Source organism: Archocentrus centrarchus, chromosome 9 (assembly GCF_007364275.1).
Source record: "Archocentrus centrarchus isolate MPI-CPG fArcCen1 chromosome 9, fArcCen1, whole genome shotgun sequence".
In the NCBI taxonomy this organism is placed as follows: domain Eukaryota; kingdom Metazoa; phylum Chordata; class Actinopteri; order Cichliformes; family Cichlidae; genus Archocentrus; species Archocentrus centrarchus.
Genome location: NC_044354.1, coordinates 25595341 through 25621387, shown reverse-complemented (window position 1 = coordinate 25621387; position 26047 = coordinate 25595341). Strand labels below are relative to the sequence as shown.

The 26047-nt window shown below is 39.7% G+C and overlaps 1 protein-coding gene across 2 annotated transcripts in view; it reads left to right on the top strand.

The window, feature by feature from the left end:
* Positions 1-13246, top strand: part of hk2 (hexokinase 2) — a 33227-nt gene extending 19981 nt beyond the window's left edge. The window contains exons 9-19 of one of the 2 annotated variants that reach the window (XM_030737131.1): positions 1980-2141; positions 3296-3529; positions 4792-5096; positions 5186-5334; positions 5762-5881; positions 6827-6922; positions 7011-7110; positions 7285-7468; positions 9665-9820; positions 11477-11713; positions 12337-13246. In XM_030737131.1, the coding sequence (XP_030592991.1) occupies positions 1980-2141; positions 3296-3529; positions 4792-5096; positions 5186-5334; positions 5762-5881; positions 6827-6922; positions 7011-7110; positions 7285-7468; positions 9665-9820; positions 11477-11713; positions 12337-12481 (1888 nt within the window). In that variant the 3' untranslated portion in view covers positions 12482-13246. The remainder of the gene's footprint in view (positions 1-1979; positions 2142-3295; positions 3530-4791; positions 5097-5185; positions 5335-5761; positions 5882-6826; positions 6923-7010; positions 7111-7284; positions 7469-9664; positions 9821-11476; positions 11714-12336) is intronic. The other variant, XM_030737132.1, reaches the window with a different exon arrangement.
* Positions 13247-26047: the final 12801 nt, after the last annotated feature.

Here is a 26047-nt window from a genome sequence, read left to right as displayed (position 1 = left end):
TGATAGAGTATTTTCCAAAGAACTTGGGGGGAAAAAAGAAAAGACATGAAAATGTCACGCAGGTGCAAGTTGTGCACCTTACTTGCATGTTATTGTCAGATTTTGGTTTCTGTTAAAAGATTGCAGCAGCATTTTTAGAAGTTTCCTCTGCACAGATTGCTGAAACATTATTGATTTTGTAACGAGGCCTCCAGAGTTTACAGCTCAGTATTTGAGCATTTGTTCAGCTTTCTGTTGCATTCTTTCCTATTTGTTTGTGCTTGAGTAAATAAAGCATTTTTGGCAGGAGCTTCATATATAAAGTGGGTACGGAAAGTATTCAGACCCCTTTAAATTTGTCACTCTTTGTTTCATTGCAGCCATTTGCTAAAATCAAAAAAGTTCATGTTATTTCTCAGTAATGTACACTCAGCACCCCATCTTGACAGAAAAAAACAGAAATGTAGAAATTTTTGTAAATTTATTAAAAACTTAAAAACTGAAATATCACATGGTCATAATATTCAGACCTTTTGCTGTGACACTCATATTTAACTCACATGGTGTCCATTTCTTCTGATCCTCCTTGAGATGATTCTACACTTTCATTGATCCAGCTGTGTTTAATTACATGAATTGGACTTGATTAGGAAAGATACACACCTGTCTATATAAGACCTCACAGCTCACAGTGCATGTCAGAGCAAATGAGAATCATGAGGTCGAAAGAACTGCCCAAGGAGCTCAGAGACAGAATTGTGGCAAAGCACAAATCTGGCCAAGGTTACAAAAGAATTTCTGCAGCACTCAAGGTTCCTAAGAGCACAGTGGCCTCCATAATCCTTAAATGGAAGAAGTTTGGGACGACCAGAACTCTTCCTAGACCTGGCCGTCCAGCCAAACTGAGCAATCGTGGGAGAAGAGCCTTGGTGAGAGAGGTAAAGAAGAACCCAAAGATCACCGTGGCTGAGCTCCAGAGATGCAGTAGGGAGATGGGAGAAAATTCCACAAAGTCAACTATCACTGCAGCCCTCCGCCAGTCGGGCTTTATGGCAGAATGGCCCGACGGAAGCCTCTCCTCAGTGCAAGACATATGAAAGCCTGCGGAGAGTTTGCCAGAAAACACATGAAGGACTCCCAGACTATAAGAAATAAGATTCCTCTGGTCTGATGAGATGAAGATTGAACTTTTTGGCATTAATTCTAGGTGGTATGTGTGGAGAAAACCAGGCACTGCTCATCACCTGCCCAATACAATCCCAACAGTGAAACATGGTGGTGGCAGCATCATGCTGGTTGCAATTGAAGGAAAGATGAATGCGGCCAAGTACAGAGATATCCTGGAAGAAAACCTCTTCCAGAGTGCTTAGAACCTCAGACTGGGCTGAAGGTTCACCTTCCAACAAGACAATAACCCTAAGCACACAGCTAAAATTACAAAGGAGTGGCTTCGGAACAACTCTGACCATTCTTGACTGGCCCAGCCAGAGCCCTGGCCTAAACCCAATTGAGCATCTCTGGAGAGCCCTGAAAATGGCTGTCCACCAACCTTCACCATCCAACCTGACGAAACTGGAGAGAAGCTGCAAGGAAGAATGGCAGAGGATCCCCAAATCCAGGTGTGAAAAACTTGTTGCATCATTCCCAAGAAGACTCATGACTGTACTAGCTCAAAAGGGTGCTTCTACTCAATACTGAGCAAAGGGTCTGAATACTTATGACCATGTGATATTTCAGTTTTTCTTTTTTAATAAATTTGCAAAAATTTCTACATTTCTGATTTTTTTTCTGTCAAGACGGGGTGCTGAGTGTACATTACTGAGAAATAAAATGAGCTTTTTTGATTTTAGCAAATGGCTGCAATGAAACGAAGAGTGAAAAATTTAAAGGGGCCTGAATACTTTCCGTACCCACAGTATATATATATCCTCATCACGTTTTATGAAAATATGCACATGATGCATATATATATATATTTTTTTTTTCCATGTTGTATGCAGGTTTGAGAAGATGATCAGTGGGATGTACATGGGCGAACTGGTACGTCTCATCTTGGTAAAGATGGCCAGATCACAGCTGCTGTTCCAGGGCAAGACTACATCAGAACTTCTCACAACTGGACACTTCAGTACCAGCTACATCTATGCAATTGAGAATGACAAGTTAGTTATTCTGTGTGTGTGTGTGTGTGTGTGTGTGTGTGTGTGTGTGTGTGTGTGTGTGTGTGTGTGTGTGCGCGCGCATCTGTGTCAACTCCACAGTTTAAGTTTAAAGTGTTTTTGCTGATTATTTTCCTGACAGTATGTTCTGTGATATAGATTTTCAGCTGATGGATTAAATGGAAACTTACTAGCATCACGAAATGAAGCCATGTAGCTACTGTAGAGCAGATTGTATAGTCACGTGAAAAAGAGAGTTTTCAACAGGACTGCATAGCGTCATCTGAAAAACTAAGTGCACTCTTGTTGCTTCCATAGGAATTAAGAGGGTAAGTAGCAGCTAGCTGCTGCTAATCAGGTGCTGCTAATGAAGTAATCATCAGCAAGTGTGAGCATCTCTATAAAAGCAAAAGTTTTGGCAGTTTGCTGATCTGGAGCAATCAGGTGTGTGTGCTAAGACAATGGCGCAATCTTTCCAGGAGTGGATGTTCCAGCTGATGCACCCCAAGGCCAGACCGTGTAATTCTCAGAGGAACTGTAAAATAATTGGCTTATTAAATGATAAATAGCACAAATAGAAAAAGACTGAACAATTATGTCTCGTTTGGAAGGGTCTTGAAGGAAAAAGTTTCACCAAGTTTCTGCAGTCACTCACTACAGTCCTCCAAACTTCATGCGCCCTTCAGATTATTTCAAGAACAGAGCATAGAGAGCTTCATGGAATGGGTTTCCATGGCCAAGCAGCTGGATCCAAGCCTCGCATTGGATGCATTGGTGTAAAGCACACTGCCACTGGACTCTAGAGCACTAGAGATATGCTCTCTGGAGTGAAGAATCACGCTTCTCTGTCTGGCAATCCGATAAATTTGGCAGTGTCAAGTGTTATTTTATTAGTGTATTCTGTTAAATAAAATCTTTATAGGTCACAGTTAGCAGGTTAAATTTAGATTTTGAATGCTCAAAAGTGGGCAGACTTTATATGCTAATAATTAAAAATGTAGCTGAGACTTCAATAAATCCTCCTATCAGCAAAAAATTGTGTGGGGTTGCATTAAAAAAAAAAACACACACACACACACACACACACACATATGTTGGAAATAATACCCAGCTCTTCTGTATCCTTGATGTTAATTTCTTGACATTCCTACCTGCAGAGATGAGGAAGGCATTGCTGTTGCTGAGAAGGTGCTTCGTGACCTGGGTTTGGACCCATCGATTGAGGACTGCAAAGCAACTCGGAGGGTGTGCCAGATTGTATCCACACGGGCCGCACACTTGTGCGCTTCCACTTTAGCAGCAGTCCTGCGACAGATCCGGGATAACAAAGCTGCTGAAAAGTTGCGTATCACTATTGGAGTGGATGGCTCCGTTTACAAGAATCACCCGGAGTAAGTGATCTGGAGCACCATCACCTCTGTTATGATGGTTCTTACCAACACACTCATAATTTTGATCTGTGCTTTTGGCACTATAAAGTACACTTTAATGTAGCTGTCAAGTGGCTGTGGCAGCTGAAGCAACAGCAGTGTTTGTCACTATACATCACATCTCCACTCTTCTGTGTACCTGCATGTCTCTGAGTGTGCTTAAACTGAAGATTGAAGAAATGTAAGAGCACAAAGAAAAAACCAGTGTGATCTCAGGGAAGAGCGATAATCTGCATGTTTGCTCTGCGTGATTAGAAATAAATCAGACAAACAGCTTACAGGCTGTATGGAGCTAGAAGACTATATACAGCATAAAGGAGCACTGCAAATCTTTTTCACATGCACATTCAAAATACCAACTAAAAATCCATCTACAGGAAGATAAGTGTTGTTGAAAAGTGGTGCTCTTAAAAATGAATTGAACTGAAAATGAATCCTTATCTAAAGCTTGTATTTTAAAGGAACGTTGCTCCGGGCTGAATTGCCTACCTCTTTGCATTTCCATGTTTATGTGCCACTTGGAGTGTGCTTGAAAATTATATTGTACAAAATATGCAGCCTGTAATGCACTATGAATTTGTGCCCTCTCATTATTTATTTATTTATTTTTTCTGTAAGTGTGTAGGCAGACAAATAACCCACTGGTTTTGGTTTAGTTAAAAAAATGAGCAATGCTGATTAATGCACTCTGCTTACATTCCAGTTAACTGTTGATATTGTCCCAAAGGAGAAGCTTATGGTCACAACTAATTTTATTTGTACAACGTAGGGTCAGAAAATTTAATTTTAAATTTAATAGTTTGCGCTGATGATATATCAAGTGGAAATATCACCAAAATTGTTCATTGTTCAGTGAAACTGCACAGTGTGTATGGAAAAATTATTTACCAAAATGGTTTTGTTTATTTCCACATCAGAAAAAGAGATATGGTGTGTTTTCCTTGGCAGAGATCATAAACATGAACACCAGACCTTAAGTGTCTGGTAAAATTATAGGGCTACACAATGTTAATCCCTGTAGATGGAAATATTTGCCTAATTGTTTATAGAGAAAGTTTTGATATGTTCTTGACAATTTTCTGGTGTAGAGCAGCTTAAATGCAGGCCCCAAAAAATAGTCAATCAGAAGGCACCAGAGTAACTTGTTTGGGTCGTTCTGTGTAAAAGGGGATAACAGAAGGCAGAAACAATGGTGATTTAACCAAATGTGTCCTCTTCTATAGGTTTTCCAGGAGGCTCAACAAAATGGTGCGTCGACTTGTACCCGACTGCGATGTGCGTTTTTTACAGTCGCAGGATGGTAGTGGGAAAGGCGCGGCTATGGTAACTGCGGTGGCCTTCCGACTTGCTAACCAAAATGTTGAGCGTCAGCGTATCCTCGACACCCTGCGCTTGAGTCGCGAACAGCTGCTGGAAGTAAAGAGGCGGTTGAATGAGGAGATGACGCGAGGCCTGTCAAAGCAGACTCACGAGCAGGCCAGCATCAAGATGCTTCCCACCTACGTCCGATCCACTCCAGACGGAACAGGTAGGTTTTATCTCCCACAAATCCGGGTTTGTTTCTGAGACAAAGAAGTCTTTTGTTATTATGAGTTGATCTCTTTTATTCCTGATCAGAGCGTGGCAACTTCTTGGCTTTGGACCTTGGAGGCTCCAGTTTTCGAGTGCTTCTGGTGCGAGTGCGAAGTGAAAAAAGGCGAAGCGTGGATATGCAGCAAAAGATCTACAGTATTCCACAGGAAATCATGCAAGGCACTGGGGAAGAGGTAATACTTCAACTTGAGGTTGAATGGCAGCAAGCTGTGATTAAAAGCTAAATCGAGGCCAAATGTTACTAAAGTTTTTGGGAAATATTTTGTCTCACCTCATTCAAAGCATTAAAAATGAAGTTAACTGTAATGAGCTGGAGTTTGATTGTTCTATATGTGCTTTTCTTTAAAAACATTATATAGTTATAATATAGTTTTGTGTATTCAGAAGTATTTCATCACATGTTTTGAATCATATTATGAGATCCACAAAACACAAGAGTAACACAAGGAACGTGCAAAGAAAATTAGTAATAACTGTGTCAAAGCATTTTTCTCCATTTGAACTTATAAAAATACTGTACTTTGGATTTTTGTATAACTGATATTTTGTTACTGTCTAATATTTCTTTGCATTTTGTTTTGGGATATTGTTGATTTCTAGCTATTCAACCATATTGTGGACTGCATAGCTGACTTTCTGGAGTACATGGGCATGAGAGGAGCGTCTTTACCTCTGGGATTTACATTCTCTTTCCCCTGCGATCAAACCAAACTTGATGAGGTAATTTTTTCCATTCAGAATTCACTGTATGTGTAAAATTAGCTATAATCTATATGCGGTCAGATTGGTCACACCAGGATTTTTATAGGCTATAGACTGACATCTGGCACTGACATTAAAAATCAACATGAGACAAAAGATCAACATCTCAGCTTTTATTTCCAGGTATTTACATCTGGATCTGACACACAGCTCAGAAGATAGCAGCTTTTGTCTGAAGCCATCCATTTTTCTTCCGAGCAAAGTAACCCCCCCCAAAAAAAACAAACAAATGAAAGTGGCTGTGGTAAAAATCTGGAAAAGGATCACAAAAGAAGAATGCAGAGGTTCAGTGAGTCACAGGCTTGATACAGTTATTGCAAGCAAAGGATTTACAATTTAATATTAAGTCTTATTCACTTCAATCTATTTTAAGATTATCTGTCCCAAAACGTTTGCTCGCAAGAAAAATGGGTGACTTCAGACAAAAGGTGGTATCTTCTGAACAGTGGATCAGATCCAGATGTAAATACCTGAGGGGAAAAAAATCACCCCAAAAAAAAATACTGACAATCAAATGTTCCCAGCAGCTGGGAGTTTGAACAATCAGTGAACTATAGGGAGTACTGTTTAGATGATGATGAAACAAGAAGCCCTGCAGAATAATTTTGAGCTCTGAATCACCATCTCTAAACAATAGGCCCAAAATAAGTTGTTAAAGCAGTCAGAGGTACATAAAGAAAGATATTTTGGTGAGTTGTGAATGTGATCGTATAAGTGGCCTCAGTACCGTACCATCAGTGCATTAAAGGTTTTGAAGTCAGTTAAATTTTGGAGTTACAAAGAGCATGTTTGAAACTGTTTTAGGTGCTTGTATTCATGCATTTATTTATTTTTAATATTTGGGAGCTGAGTTATTTTCTGTGTATGCTCCCTCACTGCAAAGCTCTGTTGTGATTGGTCCAGGGCATACTTCTGAAGTGGACAAAGGGTTTTAAAGCCAGTGGCTGTGAGGGACGAGATGTTGTTACATTACTTAAAGAAGCCGTCCGCCGCAGACAGGTGAGTCTATTGAACTAAGTTACAATTTTAAAGTGACATGTGGCCTATGAATATTGATGATTCTGTTGATTGTTGATTTTGCTTCCAGGAATTTGACTTGAACTTTGTGGCAGTAGTTAATGACACAGTGGGAACCATGATGACTTGTGCCTATGAGGACCCCAAATGTGAGGTGGGACTCATCGTTGGTAAGTTTGTCCATCTCCCTCCTTCTTTGGTTGAAGCCATTCTCTCTGTGCATTTAAAAAAAACAACTTCACTGTGAGCAAACTTTATCCAGTATTTTTGTGTCTTTCATTGTTTCATCTTTGGAAACAAGCTGTTCTGGGAAAAGCCTCGTGTTTTCTCTGGTTTTTATTCAGGCACAGGGACCAATGCCTGCTACATGGAGGAAATGCATAACATCGAACTGGTGGAGGGCAATAGTGGCCGCATGTGTGTCAACGTGGAGTGGGGAGCATTTGGAGAAAATGGTGAACTAGACGACTTTTGCACAGAGTTTGATCACCTCGTCGATGCCTGCTCAAACTACCCTGGGAAACAGAGGTACTAGATTGTTGCAGGGTTAGGGTTTTTGACATTTCCTACAATGGCAAAGTTTCAGCACAGAGAACTAGAATCACAGATTTTTAATACATAATTGATGTTACGCTTTCAGCCATAAATATCAGGGTTTAGGAGTGGGCAATATAAACTAGACCTTTAAGCTATTTGTCCTTCTGAGCTGTTACGTCCTCTGTTGTAGACACAGAAAAATTAAATTGATAGGTGCTTTTTCCCTCAGTTCTCAGGACGATGTAGCCACAAGTCAGACCATCCTGAGCCTAACCATCATCAAGTAAATGGACTAGTTCTTATATAGCGGTTTTCTACTCTGTCTGAGCACTCAGAGCGCTTATACAACCGCTTATTACCACCAGTTTTTCTGTTTCCTATTCTTTGCGAATTTATAGTTTTATTTCCAAGGAGAACAAACAAATTAGAATTTGTTTTACATTATATGGATTTGGGAGTATTAAATGAAAAATGAAAAAATAAAAACCATCAGGTTTTTTTTTCCATTTATAATATTTTTTTTTTTAAATAAAATAAGCGAATGACCAAAAAGTAAACGGCCCGTTTTGCTTTTCAAGTTTTTTTTTTTTTTTGTCTTTTTTTCAGCCCTTTAAGCTGATTCAGCAAATTGTTTCAGCTATTTTAGGCATTTTCAGGCATTATAGCTCAAATCTGTCAGCTTTCAGCATTCATATTGCATTTTCACTAGGAAAGGCTTTTTTATAGTATAAAGAACAAATCCATGTAAAATTACAGGCATTTTTGTAAAATTATGTTACACTTGTGGCTGCATTTTTACAGTCCTTTTGTGTGGAAAAAAATTAATTTTTCGCAAAAAAAATGTTTATTCACAGGCCATTTTTTTCACATTATTTTACATTATACATGTTAATTCACTGTCTTTCAAAAATAACAAACTAACAAAAGAGTTAGCAGTACAAATACACAGAATAAATGCAAAAAAAAAAAGTTTGTTTAAGAGTCAAAATATATTGATGTGAATGCTAATGCTTACTCAGTCAGCCTTACTGGATCACCTGACATATGTGAAGTCAGCAGCGTATCTGCAGCCTCTAATTACAGATGCAGTTGTGCATCTTAAAAGGGCAGAAGTGCTCAGAGGTATTCAGCCTTCTTGTGCTGGTGCCTTAAAAGGTGTGTGTGTGTGTGTGTGTGTGTGTGTGTGTGTGTATTCACCTTTGCTTTTCTGTTTCAGTGCTATCTGTGAAAACTTATATGTGAAATTATGACCTCTTCGCTGCTTTGTCTGCTTACACTCATCATTTCTTTGGGGGCTGATCAGTCGATATATTGATTGTTTCTTTTTTTCAGAAGCTGCAGTTTAGTTTAGCTTGTAGTGGGTTCAGAAAATATTCAGACCAGGTGCAGTCAATTTAGTCCACCTCAGGTAGACTCCACAGCAAGCAAGTCTGAATATATGTGAAAATGAGAGGTTTCAGTTTCTGATTTTCAATCAAAAGTACTGGTTTGGCCTAGAGTTGAGTCTTGACTGTCTTTGAGTGGCCCAGAAAAAAGCCCAGACTTCTGTGGAGAGTTGTCAATCCAATCTGATGAACCTTGAGAGGATCTGCCTGTGAGAAAGAGATAAAGGTTTCAAAGCTGCCAAACGAGCATCAATAGTCTTTTTTTCTATATATAATGCACAGTCAAGGTCACAGGACTTCAGCTGGCCAATAGATTACAATGTTCTCTTATTTATCCTGTTTATATGATAACGTCCACACAGAGCATTTCATTTGTTGGCTTCAAGCAGTTTATGGCCTTTTGATTTATTATGTTTTATTATGTTTTTTCTTTTTTCAAAGGCTTTTTTTTGGAATATGTTAGAAACCTGTCTCAGTGTCATGTCAGGGAGTTCACGCTGTGTGTGTGTGTCCTGTACATGCCAAGCATATAACTTTAGACAGAATTCATTTCAGTCTGTCACACATCCCAATAATTATTCCATTAAAGCTCATTTTAGTGATGAATTTTGTCTGCTCTCTGAATTGTCATTATTGTAATAAACGAGTTTGAGCTAATCTGATTTATTTTAATTACCACTTTTTGTTCAAATTAAAGGGAATTGCTTTGATTTTTAGAGAAGTGTGCAAAAATTGTGACTGTAGCTGCTGTGTTGCTGGTGTGCATGGATTTGGAAAGTGAAGTTTGTGTCATCTCTTAAAGGTATGAGAAGATGATCAGTGGGATGTACCTGGGGGAGGTCGTGCGGAACGTGTTGCTGGATTTTACTGATAAGGGCCTGCTGTTCAGGGGCAAAGTGTCAGAACGACTCAAGACGCGGGGCATCTTTGAGACAAAGTTCTTGTCACAGATTGAAAGGTGAGTATTACAAACTGTTCTGGTCTCAGCAGGTCTCCTGAGCTCACACCTGTTCATTTTGGCCACACGACTGGCAGGTGCTAAAATTAAAGCCTGACGTGTCTAATGATTCTTCATGGAATGAGGAGCAGCGTCTCAAGACTGTATCACCGATTCATTCTTGTTGTTTGAAACCATCACAGCATGACTAATCAGATATCATATCAGAGTGTCACAATATCTGCTTTAATTGGCATTATATCACATTAAGATTCATTGCAGTTCTTTAAACCGATCAACACTGAATCTTGTTATCCTCTGTTCACAATTGCAGTATTACACACACACATATTAACCTATATATACTTACAGTATTTTAGGGAAATATAATACAAAGTTAACAATTCCCCATTTTCCCTTTTCAAAGTGAAACTAATCAGTTAGCGTTCCACAACAGGAAGCTCAGCTTCGTACCACTGTCTGTTCTGTTGTGATGCTGCTCTGCTACATGTGGTGCACACTGTGCAACTCAGACTATCGTAAAACCACTTGTTTTATCCCAGGGTGTTAAATGCTACCATTCTGTAAGATCCTGCTGACATCACTGAGAAACAGTGCCAGTGCCCTGGATACGCAGGTCGAGGCCATTGTAGAGGGCAAGAGGGGGGAAAAAAGTTCAAAGGTTAAGCTCACCCAGTTAAATCAAATGTAACGCCAAGGTGTCCTTTCCAAGTGTCTACATGTGACAAAGTTGGAGTGATAGACCGTGTCAATTGTATACCAATTGACAAAGTGGCAGTATTTGAAGCCCCGGATATGAGAAGAGGCTTTGCAAACTGTGTGATTTCAGGATTTCACCGCAAACATTTCTTTCTGACTTCTGTGTGCCAGTAACAGCAGTTGAGGGCTTGAAGGCTCTGTCACATTGAAAGCTTAGCTTAGCGCTATTATTGAATCATCTTGCTGGTTATTAACTCTGGATTTACCTTCCCTTGCTACTGTATGCATAAAAGAGCGAGGGTGTTATTACAGATTAAGCTAAAGAAACATAGATTTCTGTGGGTGATTTTAAGACAAGCTGTGTGTTTCAGAAAAAGCCTCTTATTTTGTGTTCATAAATGTTATCGGGGTCCTTTACTTTCTGCGCATTTGCTGTGGAATTCAAGTATTTTAAATGGATTGGCATTCATTCTAGTGATTCTATACACGGTCATTCAGAATGATCAAGTGAAAGCATCTTTATGCAAAATAATTCAAATTCATAAACTTGAATTATTTAGAAATTCTTCAGATCTTTTCTGGGGCTGCACATTGCATGTCAAGACTAAGAAGTAAGAAGATCCTAGATCAGAACGGGCTCCATCGGGCATTTTAACATAGCTGCAGACGTGCTCTACAGAGAAGTGAGAGCTTGCTGAAAAGACAGCTACGTCAGCAGCTCGTCATCCATAAGGCCTTCTTTTGTAAAGCAGCTAGATAGAGGTCACTCTGTGAAAAGTCCACCTCGAGTAGGCACACCTCATTTAGAGGAAAGGATGAGGGGGAAAAAAGATTCTGATGAGACAAAAAGTGCTCCTCTGTAGGTCACCCTTCCACGAGCACCAAGGCTAATCCCTGCAGATCCCTGTTTGCTGCATACCTTTGTGTTGTAACACTTTGTTCTCTCTGACCTCACAGTGACCGTCTTGCCATGCGACAGGTGCGCTCAATCCTGCAGCACCTGGGCCTCACTGGCTCCACGTGCGACGACAGCGTGCTGGTGAAGGAGGTGTGCAGTGTGGTTGCCCGCCGTGCCGCCCAGCTCTGCGGCGCTGGTTTAGCTGCTGTCGTCGACAAAATACGACAGAATCGCAACCTGAATCAACTCTCCGTCACCGTGGGAGTGGATGGCACCCTTTATAAAACACATCCTCAGTAAGAAGCAGTTTTCTCACCATCTGCTGAATTAAGCCCCACATGGTCAGGCTTTATTATTCCAACATTATTGTGTTTGCTTGTAATTTCTGTGCTCTGGGAGCACTCAAGCACTTGGCTTGACTCATCAGTTAAAAAAGGTCATCATAGTAATGAATTAACCACATGCAGAACCAGCAGAAAAGTCAAGTTTATGTAGATGTTTGTTCAAGATTTATTATAAGTTATAAGATTTATTATTTATTATAAGGGGGGGTGGGGTACGGCCAGTTACATCCTGTCAAACTGTCACAAGCACTAGCTTCTCATCACAAGCATAGGAACACTTTCTTCTGCACAGTGATGTAATTTGTTGTAGTTCAGTAAAAGAGAAAATGTTTGTGGATTGTAGATTTTTGAGTAAACTATTTATGATCTGTACAAAGAGCTGCAGAGCTTTATAAATGTTTTTTTTTTTTTTTTTGGTCCTTTGAGGACAGCAATGAAAGGTCAATCTGCTTTCAATAAATTTAAGAGAAGTCAGACATCGGTGCCAAAACTATGTAGCAGAGGACGATATTGTCTTGCAGCATTTGACATTGAACCTTTTTCCCCTCTTTTTTTCTCTCTTTTACTTTGTGAAGTTTCTCCACCATCATGCAAGAAACACTGCAGGATTTGGCGCCGCAGTGTCAGGTGACGTTCCTCAAGTCAGAGGATGGAAGTGGAAAGGGAGCGGCACTGATCACCGCAGTCGCCTATAGGGTCCAAAATGAAGAACAGCAGTAAATCCTGAAGACAGACGGCAGCAGGGGAGCGCTGCTGTGACAGATTTTTCTGTTGTGAATCAGCACGAATGGTTATATATATATATTTTAATGTTTTTCGGTCTTGTGTGTTCATGTATGTAAATGTGTTTTAAGATTTGTGGCTGACATTGTGGAGGAGGAGGTCGGTAAATGAAGTTCAGACAGCGTGTTACACCTCCTGTGAAATGTGACTGTTACAAGCTGTTGAGCTTGTTTTGCATACACTCCATCTTTGGCTTTAACATTGAACATCCCAGGTTTGCACCCAGCTTACTGTGTAAAGTTTGTACTGACAAAAAAAAAAAGGTAACACAAAAAAGTTTTCTATACAGCACTTTTGAGATCACGTGTCACAAAGTGTCTCCCCCACATATACTGTAAATTTCAGTAGGCTGGGATGATTTATTTGGATATTGCTGAGCATATGACAGGTTACCCAAGTTATGACTTCTGTGTTATGAAAATAAGAATAAAATGCTACTTAAAAGATAACCAAACACATTTATATAAATGAACTGTTCTGTTCTGCTGGACACAACTAACACAAAATCTTATTCATACTGTTTTTGTGGTTCTTGCAGAGGTCTCATGATTACCATCAGATTATTCTGATGCTGTGGAAAAAACACCAACATTAAATGTTTTCTCTGCACCCAACCCAGGCACCCTTACTAAATAAAATAAAATACTAAAGAAGCCCTGATGGTCAGAAAGTAAAGAATAAAAAACTAATAATTGGAATCTACCACTGGTAGAAATGCTTGTTTATTTATTTTTGTTTCCTTTTGTAGTAATGTTATTTGCATCTTTAAATGTTTCATTGTTCTACCAAAGGTAATATGTTTCTGGAAATGTCTGGAAAGCCTCGCACCTTCTGTCCCTCCGTTTTCTTCTGCTTATTCAGTCGTGGGGCCTTTTATCTTCCGTGAGAAATATAAAGTAATTACTAGTTGAGTGGTGTAAAAGTGTGTTATTTAGTCATGAACATCAACGTTCAACAGCAACGTCGCTAAAGTCAGCCTTTTGTGAACATTTAGGACCACAGAAATCTGTTTTTTCATTGATATTTTACCTGCTGACAGCTGCATCACATGCAGTACCTCTGCCATTAAAGACTGTCACAACATAATCGAGTGGCTGGTCTGTATTCAGTCGATCTTTCTTGTATTCAGGTGGGCACTAAAATAGATTCATTTAGGAGCAGCTTTCAAGCAAAGTTACCCTGCAGTCCCAGTGCGGGGGGGGGCAAATCACAAGTCATCATTTCACCTGAGAGACGTGTGTGTATGTAGTGTGTATGTGCAAGGAAGCACTGAATCAATGTATGCACATTTACACTCGTTTCTTCCTCCATTATGCATTATTCCATAGTTCTTGTTAAACAGCCTCCATGTTGCTCCGCCATTCTGCCGCCTCCATCCTACCACCACCATCAGCTCGGTAGGGTCATAATTAGAAATGTTCGTCACTTCTTCTTTCGGCTGCTGCAGGGGCCATCGCCACTATCAGCAGCTCACCAACTGAAGATCTAAAAGCCGCCACCTGATTAGGAACACTTTCCTGGCAGGATTTTCTTTCAGACACCAGAAGACTTTTGGTCTTCTGAGTAACATGAACTGTGTCAGTCTAACAACTGAAACCAGAGCCTGACTTTATGTAGGATTTAGCGCATGAAAGAAGTTGTATTTTCTTAACTTGAGGGGGAAACTGGGAGTGGGTGGATTTAAAAAAAAAAATAAAAAATGCAGATCATTAGAAAGTGATTGATTCTTGCCTTGCTTGTCTTTTTTTTTTTTTTAATATCATGTATTTTGTCAAGAAATCCGAGGGGATTTCATGCAGCCAAAAGAGTCCAGGGTTCAGAGAAGAACATCCTGGATAACAGAGGGGATGTTTGTTTGATGTGAGAGCCATTGTCTGAGTATTTATTGAAGAAAAAAGTCAACAAATGTCAATAAAAGCAAAAATGTCTGTGTCCAAGGGCAGAATTTTTACACTCATTACAGTTTGAGCTGCCTGATAGAGGAGCTCAAGAAACATCACCATCAGAGCCATCATCACAAAACCCCATAAAAACTCCCACCAAAGCTTTGCTTTTCCCCCCTTAAAGAACGCGTCTGTAGCTAAATGTATTTGTTTATATCCAGGGAGAGATGAGCTGCTCTGTCTGATGAGCACAGATGTGATTGTATGTTCCCTTGGCTGACAGCAGATATGCATTTGCATAATATGCAGTCTAATTAGTGTTACTGTATTCATTTTCACCTAACACCTAAATCACTATAAGCACGCCTTCATAATGAGCCTTCAGTCCTTTGAATGGCACATGCCAGACAAGGCAAATGAAACAAATGTCACAGATGTTAGTCAGACGCTTGTTATATAAATGTTGATCAAATGCAGTCTGCTCTTTTTAATAGGACTCCAGATTTTCTTCATGCTGTGAATATATTTAAAAAGGATTATTCTGATATATCTGAAAATGCTTGTTTGCTTTTTTTTTTTTTTTTTTTAATTTATTTAAACAACAGCTGTGGCAGTGTTTAAAGGAGACCTATCAGGTCTCTTATTTCTGACTCTATATTTACTTTCTTGGACTCTACTGGAGTAACTTTGCATGACTCACAGCTAACTTCATGCTCTGTCTGAAATGAGTCATTTCAGCTCCCTTCCCTCTTTCTGTAAGCCAGCTTTCATGCAATTGGCTTCCCTTTGTGAACAGGTTTGAACAGCAGGTGTGGGGCTGCTGTGCTTACAGGTGGAGCTGTGTGCCCGAGATGGCCATCTTGGAGATTTGCTTTCACTATGACATCATAAAGATGAGTAGTGAGTGTTCAGAGCAGTGTGAGGACTGAGCTTTTGGCTCCCAGGGATTACTTGTACATACACTGACTTCATTATTTCAAACCTTGGCCATATTTAATATGAGCATCCATCACTGTATATAATAGGTCCATAATAAAGGTCACTGCAGCCATGAACTCATTATGTAATGTACGTTCAGCTTCTCTTTGCTTTCATTGTGTGTGTGTGTTTTCATCACTCATTTTGTTTTGTCATTTTGTTTCTTTTCAGTCTTTCGGTGACGTTCACACTGCTGCTGCTGAACTTCAGCATTCAGCTCATACTGTTCATACATTCAGTTCACCAGTGGGTGAATATTTCACATTATGTGAACATTACATGGACACAGAGAAAGAGACCATCTGGATGTACAGTAGTTCAGGTACATGCATGCCCATACAAAAGGAAGCATGCAGTACTTTGTACTCTGCAGTACCCCCACACACAACTGAATGTGCACAATGCAGAAATAAGATCGAAACCTTATTTTATCACCGTAAACATGACATAAATGGCAGAATGTTATTTTCTATAATTTAGGGAACCTTTTCTTTATAAAGTTTTTATTGCCTAATTATCAAAATCCCGCAGTTACATTAACTGCATCAATTTCCCTAATCAAACATGATGCAGGTAAGCAAGCAATATTTATTTATATGGTACTTTTCACAGGAGTGACAGGTTTCACAGAGAGCTTTACAGACTGAGTACTTTCATGGTTTTTCCAGTATGTAACTGAGTGGAGACATTTAAAAAAAATTAGAAATCACTGATCAATCGTCAACATTAATATAAAGTAGAAAAACAAATCTTCTGATGTTGACTATCAATATTACCATTATTTATTTACTTATTTAGCAAAAAAAAAAAAAAAATTAAATTTCAAGCTGCTTTAAATGGCCACAATTTTTTATATGACATATTTTTAAAGTGACAGAACAAAAGGGCTATGTAACATTTTCCACCATGAGGTTTGTATGAATGATTCTTCAATCTTGACCTGTACTTTAGCTCCACATCAGGATTCACAGCCAAATGCCGGCTTGATGAAACAGCAGGGATGGGCTCCGAAGGAGTCAGTGGCTTATTAGAAGCTGGCAGGATGTGAAGTATACCAGGCGCTCTAATGATTTGAGGCTGACATGAAATTTGTGATACTAATTGGTACTATACACCTCAAATTAGGCCATTTTCTGGCTCAGACACATTAATGCCGTCATTTGTGCAAAATCTAAACTTTTGATCACTGGCATGTGAACGTCTGCTACCCTGCGCTTGATTTCTCTCGTGGACATTACAGATGGCCTTAAATATGCAGCTTCTCAGGCGCTCCATTCCCATCCAACCAGTGAGCTGGCTGCAGCCATTCAATACAATACATTGTCCTGGATTGCTCTCTGCCTCCTGCTGTCGTGCAGACAATTTTGACATTTACGAAATGCAAAGCAGGGCTTTCCAATTGAAATAGTACAATTTAATCTTTATTTTGTGGGCACAGGGAACATTTCTCATGCCCAAGGGTACTCTGAAAAACCTTGATATCAGCATTAATCTCTGTTTCCTTACTTGTGCATCCCTTATATTCCAGTGCCTCAAGTCATACTTTTTAAAATAAGGTCAATTTAATTATGCATGCATTTTCCTAATGCAGCTACCATCTTTGATGGGAGGTAGTTTCTTTTTTAAGAGAGCTAAAACAGAGAAAAATATCAATTTTTGGCAATTCTGTTTTTTTTTTTTTAATTTCTGTTCATTCAACCTTTTTTTTTAAACCAACATATTGAGATCGCAAGAAACAGGCAGCATATCAGTGCAGGTTTAAAGTTCATTAATGTAGATTTGTCAACCTGATGTGGACTGCAGCCTTTTTTTAAAAAATCAATGTTGCAATGAACACAAAGTTGGAATTTCCGCCTGTTTAAATTGTTCTGTTTCCAACTGTGTATCTCAACCCTGTTTCCAAAAAAAGTTGCTGAAGCTTGAAGTTGCCCTTTTTTTGAAGCTGATTGTGAAGACTAGTAGTACACAGTACTGTGACAGGACACAGCAGTAAAGTGAGGCAGCAGAGATCTGAAGTGTGTGTGTATATATTAAGCAACACACATGAGCACAAAGGCCTTTGGGCAGATCATTTATTTGATAAGCATTACACAAGACAAAGGAAAGAGACGCACAAAAAAGCACACAGAATTAACACATTAAACCTGAATACATACTGTAGATTGCTTCATGCAATCTCGCACACATGTAAAAACTGAATTTAAGCATCAACATGAAAAGCCCAAAGCACAGATGTGACAAGACAGCATAGAGTCTGTAATAACCTGCCATTGCAGCAGCTGTTTGCGTCACAGGTCCTCAGCTACAGCCACAAGCAAAAGCTGGAGTGTCACCCACTAGTGTCACAGCTGGTGTGCAAGCAGGCACGGTGTGAGGGCAAGCATTGCAGAATAATCTGCAAAGTAGCTGCAGGATGCCACACACTGACATCCTGAACTTTCCTCTTCATAATTGCTTAGAATTTTTTAGCCATTCAAACAAAGTGGAAAGTGAGTGAGTCAGATTGTCCGGATCAGTGAAACTTCAGTCTCTCACACCTGACCTCCACAGAATCAGCTGTTTGTTTGTTTTTTAATGTACAATAACTTTAGTCCCTTCACCTTTGTACAAACACCCAAAGTACACACCTGCAAGTCAAAATTGATTTTTAAATTTACAGTTTTTAATTTGCCTCATCTTTTCCAGCATTTTGTTTAAATGTTGAGTGTTCTTGAAGTCATGATGTTGCTCTGTGTGCTCTGGTGTGAGCTTCAGCAGCATGGTTTGTCATCAATAAGCAAGCCTCGCAGAAAGATGAAGTAATTTCAGGACAGAAATCAGTGACGCAGATTCAAAACACACTTTACCTGAAACATTAGCAAACAAAAGTGCAAACTGTTCTGATAATGGAGTGCAGACCCACATTAAAAAGTGTCTGCATGTGTGTTTTATTCTCTAAATGGCATAAAAATCGTTAGCTAATGCAGACTAAAGTTTCACTGTGTGTTTACAGTACAGCAGAGCTCCAGAGATCAAGTCCAGCAGCCTACATTCAATTAGAAGATTGTAACAAAGGGATTTAAATCAGCCTTTTATTGGGTTGAAACTTCTGTTTCACTGGTAAATTTAGCTTTTGGTGAAGGCACAAAGATGAAGAGAGGAAGATAGGGAGGGTGAGCGTGAGAGAGTTTGTACTGTATGAATTTAAAACTTTAATGTAAAATGTAAGTCTGAACTTTAATTGCTTAAAAGAAAATGCCTTTATGTGCTTAAGAGACTGAAAAAAAAATGGAGTGAAACATCCCTGTGCTTGTTTCTCTCTCCTCTGCTTTGCTACAAAGTTCTTTAACTTACTGAGCCTGTGCCTCAGGTTTGTCCACCATAAAACTGATGTATTATATTGAAAACTGTGATTATTTATTCTGAATCATTCTTAGACACTACAACAGGTCATCCAACTAATTAGAATGCTTTTGATGGGAGCACTGTAATATGCAGCCAGCTGAACTGTGGTTTGCAAAGGTGAAAAGAACAGCACATTCTGCTGGTATTAATTGCAAGGCACTGTACGCATGATGTTATGGTTGTGGGCAGAACCGCTCTAAAAGCTTGATCCTAGAATCGCCCCTGCTTTCAAGCAGTCAAGCTTTGCTCTGGCTGCATGGTGGAGCTGTAGCAGTCACACTAGACAGACACACACACAGTGCTGCTGATTTGTTTGTGGTTCCAGCTGAGCAATGGCTTTTCCATATGTCCAATAACACATGTTGTGCAAAAAGTAAAACAACAACAACAAAATTTCACCACTAAAACACCTTCATAAAACCGTAGGAGTTGAAACCCTTTGACACAAATCAAAACAGAGCTACGGGAAGCCGTAGAGTACAAGAAAGGAGAAATAACAATAATATAGAGCAAGTCAGAGTTTTATATTGTAAGCCACAAATATAGTCTGCAACATAGCTTTTGGTTCTCTTGAGTTCTCATCAGGCGATACTGACACAAAAATTCATTTTTGAACACTTTCTTCTGACATCAGTAATACATTCACAGAAATTCAACAGTCATAACAAAGCCACAGGCCACAGTTGACATCGTTTGTCCATGACACTTGAGCTAGCATGCTTCGGTTCTAAAGCAAGGTTAGATTGTTGAAAAAACCTACACAAAAGTAGTACATGTTCTGTTACCGCAGAGTACGCTTACGACAAACTCACGACACGATTATAAATTTATGTCACGGGCCTGCTCGTGGCTCTGCTTCAACACTAATGTACATGCTGACAAAGGCGTGAACTGGGAACACATTCAAATTGCACCACAACAGTGACTGTGTAGCAATAAATACTGCATAAAAAAGAAAACATTCTAACTTTACCATTAAGTACTGTGCAAAAGTTTTAGGCACCAAAATCACTGCGACCACGGGCAATGACCTTACTGTGTCGTTGCCTTTGAAATGGTTGCTTCAAAGACTGGGACCGGGTCCGCAACCACTCGCAGTCAATCGCCGTCCTGAAAGCGACGTTGGACCGTCAAGATGATGATGAAACAATGGTGGGATGGACTCCATGTGCCCTCAATTTCATGCAATCTGTTTGTGATAATATGGCAGGCCATTAACTGTGCTAAATTGTAAATCATGCTGTCTGTTGCAAATCCGTTGCTGTCTACATACACAGAAATTCACAGTAAGCAGAAATTCACATTAACTACTTAGATTCAAAGTCCAGCCAGAGCCTCATAGAACTGAAACAGATGGAGAGGTCTAAAAGCTAAACCCATCACTCCAGCAACAACCATTATCAAATAAACAATAAAAGCAAAAAAAAACACAAAAAATAATAGCAGCAAAAATAAACACAGTTGCTGCAGCCAAAGCCAGGGCACAAAGAAAATGGCATTGATGTGTATCTGTAAAAACTTCGCATAACTACACCAAGGTTAAAAGGTGCAAGTGTAGGTCATTCATCGCTGTGTGAAGGCCTATAGAACAGCGAATTGGCTTTGAAAAACTTTGTACAGAACAAAGACAGGAAGCAGTCCTTCTCCACAGGACGACACTCCCACTGAGGAGCTGGCCTTCTCAAAAAATCAGCGTCACCCCTTTAAGGACAAAGGGGAAGCAGCTCTCACCAGGGAAAATTTGTACAGTTTGTGCCAGTGTTTGATTGCCTTCAAAACAGGATTATATAATCACTATGTGCCTAACAAATTTATTAGACCACCACCCAATGGAAGGTTTATGCCTCAGCTGCCTTAAATTATCAGTACTGGTAGTTACCAAAATCCTTTTTTATGCTTCTGTCCTGGTTAATCCACCAGCATTTGTAAGCTATTTAATCAAAATAATATTTTTAATGTTAAAATATAATTGTTGTTGTTATACAGGAGTTTCACAGTTATTTACTTGCATTCCTGAATTTTAGGCTTGATTAATTTCTGATGTCCAGCGTGCTGGGTGCTCAAATTTGCGTATGAAAATGTGATTTTGATTAAGTGAATTCAGTCATTTTTACTCTTAAACCAGTTTTTGACAGATTTCTAAAATATTTGTGTTTTCTAGATTTTATGACAGGTGGTCTAATAAGTTTGTTATGCACGGTAAGTAATTAGTTAAATGAATTTACTCTCTCTGCACGTACTCACCAGGAATGCACAGGAGGAGCCTTGGGCAAATGGTGAAGAATCAGTCTTTTTTAAACGGGGTAATCAAAGTGACATTAACTCTCTATTTATGATCTCTAAATGAAACAAGAACAAGAAAAGTGCATCCCGACCTGCAGAAATCAGGGGCTGTTGGCTGAGGCTGTATATCTGATGCAGACTTTCACTATCCCCAAAGTTAGTTTTATCCTGACCTTTAATTTAGTCAGGTTCTTGCTTTGGATGAACAGTACCAGTCAAAAGTTTGAACACACTCACCTGAAAGGGTGCTGTACTATATATATTGTGGCATGAAGAAGCTGGCAAAGATTAGAAGTCCACTTTGCTGATATCTTTCATATAGATGCACTGGATGCCAAAGGGTTTAGGCTGTCTTTAAAACTTTTCTGCTTTCCTGAGTCACCTTCCCACTTACAAAGCACTGAGTTTCACAGTATTGTCTAAGAGAGGTGACAGCATTTTCATGAAAAGCGATAGGTCAGTGGGCAGGGCTTTTTATATTTGTCTATAGTATGTTAAATATGATGTACCTCATAAACAGTAAACCACTTTAGTGACACTGAAAACCCAAAGTTGAGCCTGTGGTTACTTAAGTGATCTCAGTGTCATGAAGTTGGTCTCTAATGACATGAAGAGAGAGAAGCAACAGAGGCAGACTAAATCCACAGAACTATGAACAAAGCCTGGTGATCTCAGATTGCCCTGATGTGTAGATTATGTAGCCAGCAGTCTGCTACATTCACCATTATCAAATGGGCATCAGTTTGCTGCTTCCTATATGCCCCAATTAAGAAAGCTTTCTTCCCTCTTGAAATTATACTTGTACCACCACTTGGCTGCAGATTTTCAAATAGATCTTAAGTGAGGATTATTTGAGTGCTATGTCTCTGGCTATATCCTGGCAACTCCCACCTAATCCACACAGACTGTTTTTAGTGCTGCCAACATGTCTGCTCCTGTAAGAAAGGACTAATGTAGAAAATATCCTGACCTGATTCATTCAAAAATGCCAGAATTTCACACACTGGCTCTAGGCTGTATATTAAAGACATATCTTCCAGGACGTAGGACATATGTCATATAAAAAGGAAAGTCTCCACAGGACTTTATGCTGTCCTGTGGAAAACAAAGTACATCCTTACTTCTCCCATAGGAACTAGCCAGGTGTTGCTAAACAAAAGCACTTGATTGACTGACCATCAGAAAATGTGAGAACCTCTTTAAAAGTAGAAGTTTTAAAGTTCATGACAGCACAGTTAGAAGAAGACCCAAGAAAGCCTCTTCGTTCTCTAAAAAGCGAATGACAGCACAGCCCAGGTTTGCAGAGTTGCTTCTGAACAAACCACAAAACATCTGGAACAACAGATGAGGCAGATGAGACCAAAACTGAGATGTTTAGCAACAATGCAGAGAGTCATGTTTGGTGAAAACCAAACACAGCAGCACAAACACCTCATACCAGCTATGAGCACAGTGGAGGAGAGGTGATGATTTCAGCTTGTTTTGCAGTCACAGGGAACCTTGCAGTCATTGAGTCAACCATGAACTCCTCTGTATACCAAAGTATTTTAAAGTCAAATGTGAGGTGCCCCACATTGTGTTGAGTAACACAGCAATGATGCCAAGCACAGCAGAAAATCTCCAACAGAATGGATAGAAAAAGAAAAAAATCGAGGTGCTACAATGGCCCAAATTGCAGACCTCAGCCCGACTGAAATGCTGTGATAGGATCTCAAGAAAGTTGTGCATAAATGAATGCCCACAAACCTCAATGAACTGAAGCAACGCTGTAAAGAAGAGTGGGCCAAAATTCCTCCACAACAATGTGAGAGACCGATAAAGTCACACAGAAAACAATCACTCAAAGTTACTCCTGCAGAGAGTCCTGTGAAAACTTTCTTTTCACATGACTGGAGCTTCTGGGTCTAAACAGCAGTGCAGCAGTACATTCTTTCTAATGGCCAGCAGGAGGCGACTCCTTTGGTTGCAAAATAAGTCCAATTGCACAATTACACAATTCAATAAGGGAAAGGCTCTATTGCTAACTTTGAGTTACTGTGTAGTACAGTGGTAAAAGTGTAGTTAAGAAAGGATGTGTGATGATGATGATGCTGTCTTCTTGATCCAGAGACATCCTTACTTTACATCTATTGTCCCAAAACCTTTGCACAGTACAAGATCTGTAAAGATAAACTCTCCTTATGTTACATGCAGCTCTTTGGTTGAGACTCCTGTGGACACATTTGTACAAAGCACATATGTTTTGATTTAGATAAATTCATATTTATATAATAATTGTGATATCTTTCTTGCTGTGGAGGATCACAGCTCTTGCATATTTACTAGTTAAATATATTTCCTCCAAAATACATTCTTTTCAGTTCAGACCTTCATGGGAAAGATTTAAAAAAAAATTTTTGTGTGTTTTTATTTTTTTTATATCACAGTTGGTAACAGAGCACCTCTATTCTACAAACAACACCAGATTACCAGATGTAATAATCTTACATATAAACATGTAATGTTATGACTGCACATTGTTTAAGGGGGATCCAGTGATTTTAATGATGCACTTATGTGAGGTTTTTCTCATAAAATAGGCAAAAAAACATGGCTGCTCATACTTTAACTGCACGTCTTTGCTTTGCTCTTTATCAAATATATCTGCCAAAACTAGAATTCAGGCAGGTACAAGAAGATTCATGTTCTCATTAAGATCTTCAAAGCGACTTTGGTGCATCAAGACAGCAAAAAAAATGGCAATTAGATGGAGTCGGGCTGCTATCAGTCTGTGATTGAATGGAATCAATTACATGCATACAATCTGTTGCTGCCAGCTACACAGAACTTCCTCTAAGTTAAATTGCTGTCCTCTGCAGGACATCAATTTAACTGCAATGTGACATGGACTCTTGGAAACATTGCTTTTATATAGGAGTGTAGCCAGAGTATAACCAGGTGGCAATCAGGTGAGCCAAGTCCCCTATTGCAAAAAGAAAGGGTCGCAGACAAAGGCGCAGTCATCGGAGCTGACTGACTCAGATTGATTGCGACATGTTGTCTGCGTTCATAAATTAGACAGCAGTTATTTGCAAACCTTGCAAGCCAATCTGAAAGTGACAGCAGGCAGTCCAGACAGTTGTTTGGAGACAGGCTGCCTCCCATCTGTCTCCAAATGATAGATGACCAGTTATATCACCATCACCACAGCCGGTGGTCATCTACCAGTCAGAAGGTCGGGGGATCGATCCCCTGCTTCTGCAGTCCATGTGTCAAAGTATCATTGGGTCTATTCCATTTACCCTTTACCACCAGGCAACCAGTGCATTTACCTTGCCACTGAAAGTGGTCGCTCAGAGTTTGAGCGTGTCACACACTCAACCTCTGAGCAACCAGCTTGTTGCCATAACTACTAGCAATCAGTCTCCAACAGCAAAACAAATTTTAGTGCAATCAGTGGGCAACCACCAGTTTCCACTAGACACGAGGAGGTTGCTGTTCTATATTTATGCTAGTGTGACTGAGCTACAAAATGAGACATAACCAGATGGACATGTAGAAGGGTATCCTTGGAGGAATCAGCCAATGTGGCCAGGCAAAGAGATCAACTCACTTTTTTCAACTTAAGGACATTTTTAATTTGCAAAGTCGCTACTTCTGTGTATAAAAATCAGTGGAATTCCCCTTTAAACTGGAATCTATGTTTTGAGAAGAAATTCTGGCTTTCTCCCAAAAGAGAAATGCGAGGTTTTTTTTTTTCAGCCAACACTTATAATCATAACAGTATCAAGTTATTTGGCCTGGCACAGATAACAGCAGAAAGCTAAAGTTAGCAAACGTCACGTTCACAGTTTGTTCTATGCTGTTCATTCCTATATAAACATCATTATTCATGGATTTGAAGGTACCTCCACCTCTTTAGGGGGGCGCTGGGAGATCTCAGTGCTGGTCTGAGGGTTGTAATCAGTTTATCTGGTACCACTACTGGGCTGGCATGTCTCATATTTTAGCACTTTATGTGTGTGTTTGCTCATTCAGTGGTTTTCAGTGATACCATTTTTAGAGCTTCTTTTTTTTTCTGCTTGTGTGATTTTTTTTTTAGTTTAGTTCTTCGAACTCGCTCAGTATTAGCTCCCTCCTCCCCACGTCGTATCTGTGGTTTAATTTGTATTCACAGACAATAGTTCACTTAATTTTTGGATGTTATAACATTACCCTGTAATTATAACCACCTCCATTTCTCTCGCAAGGGCACACTCTCTGCTCAGCTGGAAGATCAGTTGCCAGAGGCAGCTGATTAGAGCCTTCATCCAGGTTCATCCTCAATAATCTAACATTCACACCTACTCCACACAGTAATTGTATGTGGGAGCGTGCAAGAAAGCAACTTTTTTGTGCTTAACCCGTGTGTGTGTGTGCGGGGGGGGGGGGGGGGGGGGGGGTCACTGACCACTGACTGGAACAGATTTGTATTGGATTACTTTCTCGTCAGTAGAAAGGACCACAGAACATTAGTATGACATCATTAAAAGACATTTGTGCATTTTCCATTCATTACTGTGGACCACTTAAATGTTTTAGAAGTGTTTGAGGTAGCTGACTAGTAGCTTTTTGTATGAATAATTTTCTGATTTTGCTTACATTTGTGAATTCGTGAGATTGTGGAGGTAGATTTTTGACTGTTCTTTGAAGGCATCTTTTTCAGTGACTGCTGGACGTCTAAAAGCATCCACCACACATCTTTGCTAAAGAAGCGTAAAACTAATATAACGATGTCCCGTGAAATGATCTGTAGATTTGTGGTGAAGTGTATCATTTATCTACACCACAAATCATCTTGACGCACTGACTACAATGTAGCACGCTCCCCTCCCCTCCCCTCCCCTCCCCTCCCCCACCCCCCCACCCATTTCAGGTGATTTATAGCATGAATATAATGTAAGAATCATTGAGGGGGAGGGAAGAGAGGAAAGAACAAACAAAGGGAAAAAAAAGA